Here is an 11,645-nt window from a genome sequence, read left to right as displayed (position 1 = left end):
AAAGGCCTCAGAATGTGAAGTAATAACTACAGAGCAATGGTGTCGAGGCTGGATACTCTTTATTTAGTAAATAATATATCACTAACAAAAATATATTCCTTGGAAGGTCAAGGGTTTAAGACAAATACCATATGCATATTTCTAAAATAGTACTTCACAAATTACATGATAATAATTTTACTTCTTGAGAAACATCTATGTGAAAAAGCAAAGCCTTTAGTCCTTGAGTTTCCATTCTTGAACTAATGCCAAGTAATCTTCCTGTAAACTTGGCCCCTGAGAATGACACATTGTTGCCTGGTTGTCCATGAACTCTAAATAAAGTGGCCTGGAACTAACTAGTGTAAAAGAAGGAAGACTCATACTGTCTTACAGATATTCATGCTACCTTCATGGAATTCTTCTGAGGCAGACCTTCCTGGTAAAATTTCCACTTATTCAACTTGAACAAAATTTTTATAGTGATTTAATTTGTATTACAAATTAAATAATATAAATAAATAAATAAATAAATAAATAAATAAATAATAAATAAATAATAAATAAATAAATAATAAAAATAATAAAAAAATAAATATTCAAAAATAAAAATAGCTTTTAAACTAGGAATTAAATGCCTCATTGTAAATAATTTCTGACCCTAAAATACTTCCATATTCTTTTTCTGAAACAAATTGGGGTTGATGAATTCTGTGATGTTGGAAGAGTACTTTGGCTCCCAGTTTTAGTGTTATACTGTAAACTTGGAGAGATTTATCAGGTGGAAAACTCAGTGCTTTGCTGAGAAAAATAAATGTCCACCTAGTGTTTGTGTCTAAGCAATGTGAGAATTTGTAGTTACATACAGAGAGAGTTCATGGAATTAGAGTCTATGATGTCCATGATTTAAAAAATAGAATTTTGGAAGAAATTTTATTTAAAGGATCAATGTAAGAAAATGTGGGATTATCTGGAAAGGGATAAGTAAGTGTGGCATACAAACCTAATAAACTTCATAGACTAGGTAAAGTGAACTTAATTTGTAGCTGACCAGGAAAACTAAGGAACAACATTTGAGAAATTAAACATTGCTGTAACATTCTTTATTTAATCTCCTTCTTTTGTTCAGCTTTGCAGAAATAGCTATCAACTGGAATAGAGCATCCTCACCTTTGGGTGTGGAGTCCATGTGAAAGGCACCATGTGTATTTACAACAACTTCAGATAAGACATTTAAGCCTTTCCATATCTATAACACGTTACAATAATAGTGTGCATGGTAAAAACACTTTATGGAGATTCAATATGGTAACTATCCCTGGGAAGTTTAGATCCCTTCTAAATAAAAACAATACCATTTTATATAGCATATCCAAATGTCTCTTTGTGTCCAAAGCTATTTGTGACAATTGATTTTTGTTAAAATAACATTTATATTCACTTTTGAGGCAAATTAATTATAAAATGATAGTGGTTTTGTCCAGGTGTGTTGGGCCATGTATGTAATTCTAGCTGCCCTTAATGCTGAGATCTGAGGATCACTGTTCAAAGCCATCCTGGGCAGGAAAGACTTTGAAACACATTTAATCTCCAATTAACTATCAAAAGCCAGCAGCGGAGTTATAGTTCAAGTGTAAGAGTAGTAGCCTTGAGCATGAAAGGTCAAGAACAGCACCTAAGCCATAAATTCAATCACCTGGATTGGCAAATACATACATAAACACACCCATGAAAAATGTACCCTTTATACATTAAAATTTTTGAAGTAATTACTGCTGAGAAACCTGTAGTTTCACAATAGTTAACATTTGCCCATTATGTATTCCTGGAATAACACCAACTTGCCCTATTTCATCCTTGTGGGATTAACAGACTCTGGAGAATTGCAGCTGGTCCTCTCTCTGCTCTTTCTTCTGATCTACCTGATTTCTGTGGTGGGTAACCTAGGTATGATATCCATCATTTGGCTGGATCACCATCTTCACACACCTATGTATTTTTTCCTCACTCACCTTTCATTCCTTGATCTATGTTATTCAAATGTCATCACACCTAAAACCTTAGTGAACTTACTGACTTCCTCCAAGAACATTTCCTTTGTGGGCTGTTTCACTCAGCTGTACTTTTTCGTTCTGCTTAGTGCTACAGAATTTTTTATCCTTGCTTCCATGGTCTATGATCGCTACATTGCCATCTGCAACCCTTTGCACTATCAAGTAATTATGTCACCAAGACTCTGCCGAGCCCTGCTCACTGGGTCCTACATGGTTGGCTTTCTGGATGCCACTGTCAATAATCTTTTCATGCGCAGACAAGATTTCTGCAACTCCAACAAAATTCATCACTTTTTCTGTGACACATCCCCGATTTTAGTCTTGTCCTGCAATGACACCTATGGCACTGAAATGATGATAATGCTCCTTGGTGGTTCCTCGATAATAATATCACTTATCATAATATGTGTGTCCTATGTCTGGATTCTCTTGACTATTCTGAAACTCAGTTCCACTTCAGGAAAGCAGAAAGCCTTCTCCACCTGTGCCTCCCACCTCCTTGGAGTCACCATTTTCTATGGCTCCATCATTTTTACTTATTTAAAACCCAAGAAGTCCTACTTGCTGGGAAAGGATCAAGTGGCTTCTGTGTTTTATACTATTGTCATTCCCATGCTGAACCCACTCATTTATAGTCTGAGAAATAAGGAAGTGAAAAATGCTTTCATTAGGGTCATGCAGAAAAGAGGAGGGTTCAGACAATTAAAATAACAGATGCTAAACATTTAAACTTATCTTTTGTTTTTGTCTTGTTTGGGCTTTTCTGTGGCCTCTCTCTAAAAGCAACAGAATTCTTTTAATTTTTCTGAAGCCATGCTTTCCTGCACAAATGCGTTTTCAAAGATTGCCTTGGAGTATGGTTATAAGAGTCGATACTGTAATTTGAAATCATGAAAATGTATCAAGTATATGACCACTATATATGATGTTTTTAAGGGCAACTAATGTTTAAAAAATGAAATCCCAGGAGTTATACTGATTTAAAATATTTTGTTTTGACAAAGATAAATTTGTAGCACAAATTGTGTGATTTGTACCAAATATTTGCAATTGAATTTATTCAGAAACAGAAAATAAGATAAAAAGAAAGCATCTGGCAGTGCCAAAATCTGATTTTAGAATTAACTGTTGAAGAAACATTAAGGCATTGTGCATATATTTGAAGAAAACTTGGAAAATATTGAAATTGGCTTCATAAAAAGAAGCAATTCACTTAAAATCTGATGTTTAGTAATTTTGTTTTTGTTTGCTTTGTCAATGAAAGATCCGAATGAACATGTTCTCAATGTTGGGAAAAATCCAGAGGCATGAAATACATTAGACCCAGAATAGGTTAAATGTATAAAGTTAATTATATCCATGCCTTTAATAACTCTTATATGTCTATCTGCTAAATGTTTGAAATCTGTGCCTATCTGTCTTATGTCAAAGAATTTAATGAATTGCTTCATTGCATTTTATCAGATTCCTTCGAGTTTATAATACTCTATGATACATAATACTTGACTCACTTAAAATTTAATAAAATGTATAGGGCAAAGAATTGACAATAAATTAGGTTTTCCACATCCCATAATTGTGTTATCTGGACAAGTTATAAAATGTCCTTTATTTTTAATTATGTTCTCCATATGATGAAAGTAGAGCTTGTATTTTTCACTAGTGAAGGTTATAACCGTCTTCTTTTCTTTCTCTGGTCTTCCCTCACTCCTTCCTTTCTTGAACAGTGTCATCCTTCCCTTTGCTTTCTTGCAGCTTATCTTTCCTGTACCCACCCACAAGTAATATACTACTCTTGGCATTCATGCAGAGTGAGACCAAAGGTGGATATTCTTAGTAGAGGATCGCTAATTCTCAGTAGCTCTGTAGAATGATCCTATAAACTAATATTTTTCAAAATGAAATTCAAGGAATAACAAAAGAGATCTTTTGTTTGTTTGTTGCTGTTTTTGTTTCCTTCCTTTTTGTCTTGTTTGTTGGTTTGTCTTTGGTAGGTTTGGGATGGTGGCACAGAACTTGTAGGACAAATGGTGAACAAATGCAGCAATGCTACTCATTGGACACTATGTTGAAAATTATTGGATTATTTCTTATTGATCCTGTCTCTCAAGTACCCTTCAAATTAGTTTCTTTTTTATAATCTTTACTGCTTCTATCTCTGTTCACTTGTCAATTTTCATCGAATCCTAACTATCGATACAGCCTTTCACATTAACATGGTCCTTTGACCAACTCCTTCAATATATCTCCAAGAGTAAAGTTCTTAATGCACATAATTCCTTAAAACCCTCGACTATCCTTAATATGTTAATATGTAAAATTTTCACCTTATACTAACAGTCACAAAGTCAATACTTATGTTAAAACTTTATAGCAATTACAAGTCTTACTTTACTATACACGCACGCACACACACACACACACACACACACACACACACACACACACACACATATAATGAAGTCATCATCTATAGGAAAGGGTGATCATATTCTTCATTTTGTAACCAGATAGAAAAAAACAATGTTTTACACATATAGTCTTTGAACTTCTGTGTTTGAATACATGCCAAGTAATTTTTTTTCTGGAAATTGGTACTGAGAATGACACAGTGTTGCACAATTCTCCAAGCCCTTTAAATGAGGTGCCCTGCAGCTAACATGCAGGGAGAAGAGGAAAACATTGCTCTACAGAAAACCAAAGTACTTGTTTGGGGTTTTTTGACAAAGACTTTTCAAGTATACTTTTGATTAAACCAACCAAAGCAAATTTTAGAGTGGTTTAATTTACCACAGAAGGAAAGAAAAACTAAATTCAAACTAAAAAAATGTTCATACATGGGAAAAGAAATGCTGCAATATCACAGAAATTTTCACCTCTCATATTGTTAGTTTTGAGAGGCAAATTGAGAATTAACATATTATATGGATGATCTTTCACAGATTCTTTAATTTTCATCATCTTTGGCTAACAGTAAGTATTCTTATAAAACCTGATCAGATAACAGTCACTTTGTTGGAACATTATTTGTAGATACATGACTTGTGCTTTATGCTAAGTGATGTCAGCATTGCTGGAAATAAAGCTGTAAACCTGATTTAGATTGTTCAAAATATGATTTTTGACTCCAAAAATATTTTATGTTAAGTGTTCGACTTTGGAGTATATGATGCAAACTAGAAATTGACCTTTTTGAGTGGTCTGATATAAATGGGCACTAATACAATACCATAAAGTGAAAATTTAGAATTTGACTCAATGGACATTACAAATGAATGAATAGTTCATGTTACATTGAAATTACCTCTTCTCATCATTTACTCAGATTAATGTTCTGTTCAGATTTACAGAAATAATTATTAAATGAAATCCACTGGTAAGTTCATGCTTTTTCTTGTCAAAGATCTAAGATTAGAATCAACATCCATATTTAATGAATGCAGATAAAGTTATTTAAAGTTTCTCTTGATTTTCCACATCCAGAATATTAGAAACATAAAGGCACAAATGGTCTGCCCTTTGTGCAGGCTGACAGTCTTCTCCTTGAAAGACAACATTGAAACAATTTCAGAATCTTTCTCCTTAGGAAATATGTTACTATTTACGTTCTGAATCAAGTGTCAGTTTGCCTATATGCAAAGTCATTGATAGTTACTCCAAGCATAAATTTATTATCAATTTTGAGAAAACCAAAATTAATTCTTAAAAGGAATACTGAACTGTCCATAGATTAAAATTTCTTGAAGTTATTTATGCTGTCAACTCTCATTTCTCAATAGTTAACCTTAGCCATTATGAATTCCTGGAATAACACAAATGTGCGCTACTTCATCCTTGTGGGATTGACCGATTCTGGGGAGATCCAACTGGTCCTCTCTCTGCTCTTTCTTCTGATCTACCTGATTTCTGAGCTGGGTAACTTAGGTATGATATTGATCATTTGTCTGGATCACCAGCTTCACACACCTATGTATTTTTTCCTCACTCACCTTTCATTCCTTGACCTATGTTATTCAAATGTCATCACACCTAAAACCTTAGTGAACTTGTTGACTTCCTCCAAGAGCATTTCCTTCATGGGCTGTTTCACTCAAATGTACTTTTTAGTTCTGCTTAGTGCTACAGAATGTTTTATCCTCTCCTCCATGGCCTATGATCGCTATATAGCTATCTGTAATCCTTTGCACTACCCAGTGATTATGTCACCAAGACTCTGCCGAGCCCTGCTCACTGGGTCCTACACGGTTGGCTTTATGGATTCCTTTGTCAACAACCTTTGTATGAGCAGCTTGAGTTTCTGCAAGTCCAACATAATCCATGACTTTTTTTGTGACCTATCCCCAATTTTAATCCTGTCCTGCAATGACACCTATGGCACTGAAATGATGATAATGTTTCTTGCTGGTTCCACAACAATATTCTCACTTATAATAATATGTGTGTCCTATGTGTGCATTCTGTCAACTATTCTGAAAATCACTTCCACTTCAGGAAAGCAGAAAGCCTTCTCCACCTGTGCCTCCCATCTCCTTGGGGTCACCATTTTCTATGGTACCATCATTTTTATTTATTTAAAACCCAAGAAGTCCTACTCACTGGGAAAGGATCAAGTGGCTTCCGTGTTTTATACTATTGTCATTCCCATGCTGAACCCACTCATTTACAGCCTGAGAAACAAGGAAGTTAAAAATGCTTTCATTAGAGTCATGCAGAAAAGAGGTGTGTTTAGACAAATAAAATAACAGTGATGCTAAGCATTTAAACTTATCTTTTGTTTTTGTCTTTGGGGGCAGGTCTGTGGCCTCTCTAAAAATATACAAGTATTTGTCTTTTAATTTTTTTCCTGTAAAACTGTACTCTTAAATTTTCCCAGGAGTATGTTTATGGAAGTTCACACTACAATTTGAAACTATGAAATATGCTTTAAATATATGACTTCTATATATGCTTTTTAAAGGGCAACTAATGTTTTAAAAATGAAATCCAAAGAGTTCTACAGCTTTAAAGTACTTTCTTTTGGCAACGATTAATATATGGCACACATTGTATGTTTTGTACTAATTATTTTCAGTTAACTTAATTCAAAAAACAAAAAAGATAAAAAAGAAAACATCTGTTAGTATCCAAATTTGATTTTAGAATAAACTGTTGAAACCTTAAGGCAATGTTTATTTGTTTATAGGAAACTTGAAAATATTGAAATTATTTTCATAAAAAGAATCAATTCACTTAAAATCTAATGCTTAGTACTTTTCTTTTTGTTTGTTTTTTCAAATAAATCTGTGAATGAACATGTTCTCAATATTTGGGCAAAATTGAGAATCATGGAATACTTTAGACCCAGACTAGGCTAAATTTATGAAGTTTGTTATACAGATGCCTTTAATAACTTGTACGTGTGTATTTGCTAAATGTATGAACTATATGTCTATATGTCTTATATCAAACACTTTTGTGAACTGCTTTATTGCATTTTATCAGAATCCTTCCATTTTGTAATATTCTAAGATACATAAAAGTTGACTCACTGAAGAACATTAAGTAATGTATAAAGCAAAGAATTTGCAATGAATTAGCTTTGCCTCCCATAAATTTGTCTTTGTGAATTCAAAATTTTCCTTTATTTTTAATTATTATATAGAATACATATTTAATAGTAAACTATTTAATTATACATTTTAATTACTAATATATTATGAAATTAGATCACTATTAAAGGTAATAAAGGTCCTCTCTTCTTTCTCTAGTCTTCCCTCTTTCCTTCCTTTCCCATCTTCCCTCCCCTCCTTCCTTCAATCCTCATTCTGGCCCCTCCCTTCACCCTTGTTATACTGGGTTTTGAATACCAGGACACTGTGTTTGTTAGGTACTCTACCACTTCATCACCATCATTTTCCAGACCGATTTCTATAATTGTATTAGTATTCCAGCATAATATGTTTTGTTACTATCATACTAATCAAGCACTTAAAAAGAGTCAATCCAGATTTGCTTCTTTTCCTTGACAAAATATGGATTGATCAGTTCTTTGCTTATATTTATATATAATTTATTAATATTATATGTAATTATTGTTATTATAAAGATGATATACACATGGGCTATCGTTATATAGTTATATAGTTACACACACAAACACATATATATTGAATACATTTAGTGTTGACAGTATTGCCCCTTCCCTTGATCTCTTCTCTCAGTTTTTACTTCCCATCCCCATTCACAAGTTATATAGTTCCCTAGACATTCATACAGAGTGATTTCAAAGGTGGATATTCTTTGGAGAGGATCTCAAAGGCTTAATAGCTATGTGCATCTTATCATATAAAATAATGTTCATCTGGACTGGGAAGTTGGCTCAGTGGTAGAGTGCTTACCTTGCATGCATGAGGTCCCGGGCTCAATTCCTCAGCACCACATAAGCAGAAAAAGCTGGAAGGGGTACTGTGGCTCAAGTGGTAGAGTGCTAACCTTGAGCTGAAGAGAGAGCTGAGGGACAACATCCAGGCCCACAGTTCAGGCGCCACGAATGGCCAAAAACAAAAATTTATCAAAATGAACTTTAGCAAATGGAAACAAGTTTTTGTTTCTATTTTTTTCTCCTTTTATCTTGTTTGTTGCTTTGTCTTTGGGAGGGTTGGGTTAGGGGGACAGAAACAGTTGGGTTAATCGTGAAAGAATGAAGCAGTGATACTCAGTAGACACTATGTCAAAAATTATTGGATTATTTCTTATTGATTCTGTCTCTCAAGTACCCTTCAAAGGCATTTCTTCTCTTATAATCTTCACTGCTTCTGTCTCTGTTATTTTCTCTAATTCTAACAATTGACGCAGCTTTGCACATTAACATGTTCCCCTGACCAACACCTTCAATATCTGTCCAAGAACAAAGTTCTTAATTCACTTATTTCCTTAAAACAACTGACTCTCCTGATAATTAGAATAGTTACTTTGGCTTCTTTTACTTTAGGATGTTACAGTCACTCATATTATCCTTCCTCTCAAGATTATAGACTTTTTAACTAACAGCTACAGACAACTGTCTATAGAATGATTGTTCATAATAAACTTTTTTTGGTCAGTATCATGTAAATGATTGTTTGCTTTTTCTGGTGTTTAAGGTACTTTTCCTTCCAAAAAAACACTCACATTCAATGACTAGGAGAGTTCCTCTCCCTAAAGACTTGTATTCAGAATGCCCTAGAAAAAAATGGGTTTTATCTGCCATTGTTCTAACATTATCTTTTCCATTGTGAAAATGCATTAAAATGTTATTTCAGTTCTGAATTCCTATCAGTATAAGTCTTTACACTTCTAAGGAAATGGTGACCACATCTCATTAAACTTTAATATCCCAAATTCATAAGAAAGTATCTGGGCATAGTTGGTATTTGATACATTATTGAAAGAATTTGTGAGTTAATATGTAAAATGAATGTGTGAGTTCATTTTTCATCATGTCAAGCTTATTTGATATTAAAATGGATAAAAAAGTAGTATTTGTTTTCTGTTGCAAATTACAGATTTTGGAAAAATACTTTCAATAATACTTTGTGATGGACATGGAAGAATTGGATGGTGACAAAATATCTAATAAGATGACAATTCCATGTGAAACATGATAAAGCATAAATAGTAAACATAGTTACGATTTTCAGAAAACTGATGTTTGAAGACAATATTTATATAAATAAAAAATTGTCTATTCTATAATATCTCATATGAATGTGTACTTGAAATGCATACTTGATCCTAGAATATTACTTCTGGTTTCATTCAAAGTAAATATATCATTATCTATTTTGTTTTCTTTTTTTAGTAAGAAAGCAAAAATGTGATTCACCAAAATATTAATATCCATTATGTATGTATATATACATATATATAATCATTCCTATAAAGATTTGATTCTCCTGCACAAGGAGAGCAAGTCAACATATTGTGATTCATTACCTATTGTAGAATAATTCAGCAGCCTAGACAAGTATCCACTAAACAGCTATGGGATTACAGCTATTCATGTCTCTGATTCCCAATAGTCAGGTTAACAGAACTTGCTACCATTTGTTGTAGACTTCAGGCATGAATCAAGACAGGTGGATAGCACTGATTCCTATCATCCCTTATGAAAACGGACATCAGAAAACATTAGTTTGTGAACGTAACACACAGGGTCTTCCATTTCTACCCCAAAGGTGTCTCAGAGCCTTATCCCTTCAGAACTTTTAAGCAATGGTTACTGTAGAAGTCGAACACAGTTGGTCACTGAAGATACATTGCCCCAGCATTGATTTAATTTATACAACCACTTCACTACCCACTATTCACACACAAAAATGCAAAGCCTGATTCTCCACAAGGAGAAGTTAAACGGCAGAACAATAGTGGCTGTCTTTCACAAGCACCCATTTTATCGGTAACAACTTTGGGTGAAATAGAAATGTATCTGGAACTATAATAAAAAACTGTGAGAGAAAACAGTGAGTCAGCAGGAAATGTCCCAGGAAATATAGTCTCTGCCATGTACCACTGTAGATGGAAGCACTTCTCATTTCCAGATAGCTTGTGACTTCCTTTCGAATCATCTCACCGTGGCACAGGATGTCCAGGAAGGACAGTGCTGGGTCAGGTGACCTGTGACTGGTACTGTGTGTGAAGTCTGTGCCTGTTTACAGACTTCCCACCTGCACTGGAGAGAGTCTTCTGGACTGGACATGCCATGATCTGTGAGTTCACTATGATCTTTTTGTCTGGCCCTGTGAGTGTGAGTGTGAAGTGTGAGTACACACCTGTGTGATTCTCCGCACCATCACATCAGAATTTACATAGGAAAAAGTCCCCTAGGCTTCCACTTAAAATACTGGAGTTTCAGTGACTATGGACTGTACAGGAGATTTTTTTAAATTAGCACATATTGGAAATCATTGTTATGTTTGTATAGAAGCATATAAGGTGCCTTGACAGAAGTCACTTCTCTATCAATCTAACTCCCTCAGTTAATCATGATAATCCTGAATTTCCAAAATCTGTATGTTTCATTCTTATATTATCAAACATACATATAAATAATTTGAGTCTATTCACTCTCCTTCATTCACTTTCTTTAGGTTATATTTATGAACAGTTATAACACAAACACAAGTTGACATACTTCCAGGGAGTAGAACTTATCATACAAAAATGATATAAGTACATTTATCACAGGAGTATTTATATTTTTTTGCGTGATTTTTTAATTGTGAAAATACCGCATGGAAGGGTTACAATTTCATAGGCAAGATAATGAGTACATTTCTTATCAAACATTGTTGCCTCCTCTTTTGTTTCCCCTTCCCATCCCTTTCCATCTCCCCCCCCCCCCGCCAAAATTGTAAAGTTCATTTTTCAACATAACAACTTGTACAACTCATTGGTGCAATGGGTCCACCTGTATCCTTATTTAAATGATTTGTTTTTTCCTTCCCCCTCCACAAATTATACCAATAGCACATACAATGAAAGCAGGGGTTATAACATGGGGGAGGGTCATTCAAAGCAACAAAGAAATCATCTTATAAATATGTTAGAAATGATCGCAAGAAGCAAAAAAACATTTGAATACTTATCTTGGAT

The 11,645-nt window shown here is 33.9% G+C and overlaps 2 protein-coding genes across 2 annotated transcripts; both read left to right on the top strand.

Annotated features, from left to right (window-relative positions):
- The first annotated feature begins 1,796 nt into the window (after nt 1–1,796).
- LOC138833617 (olfactory receptor 8H1-like) lies at nt 1,797–2,744 on the top strand. The gene has a single exon (XM_070031899.1). It carries the CDS (start codon nt 1,797–1,799, stop codon nt 2,742–2,744), a length of 948 nt encoding a protein of 315 aa, XP_069888000.1.
- Nucleotides 2,745–5,827: 3,083 nt separating this feature from the next.
- On the top strand, nt 5,828–6,775 carry LOC138833616 (olfactory receptor 8H1-like). Its single transcript, XM_070031898.1, has one exon. The coding sequence runs from the start codon at nt 5,828–5,830 to the stop codon at nt 6,773–6,775; it is 948 nt and encodes a 315-aa protein (XP_069887999.1).
- Nucleotides 6,776–11,645: the final 4,870 nt, after the last annotated feature.

This window comes from Dipodomys merriami, unplaced genomic scaffold (assembly GCF_024711535.1).
Source record: "Dipodomys merriami isolate MVZ:Mamm:240054 unplaced genomic scaffold, mDipMer1.0.p SCAF_21, whole genome shotgun sequence".
NCBI classification, from domain to species: Eukaryota; Metazoa; Chordata; class Mammalia; order Rodentia; family Heteromyidae; genus Dipodomys; species Dipodomys merriami.
This window is presented reverse-complemented; position numbering and strand designations above follow the sequence as displayed.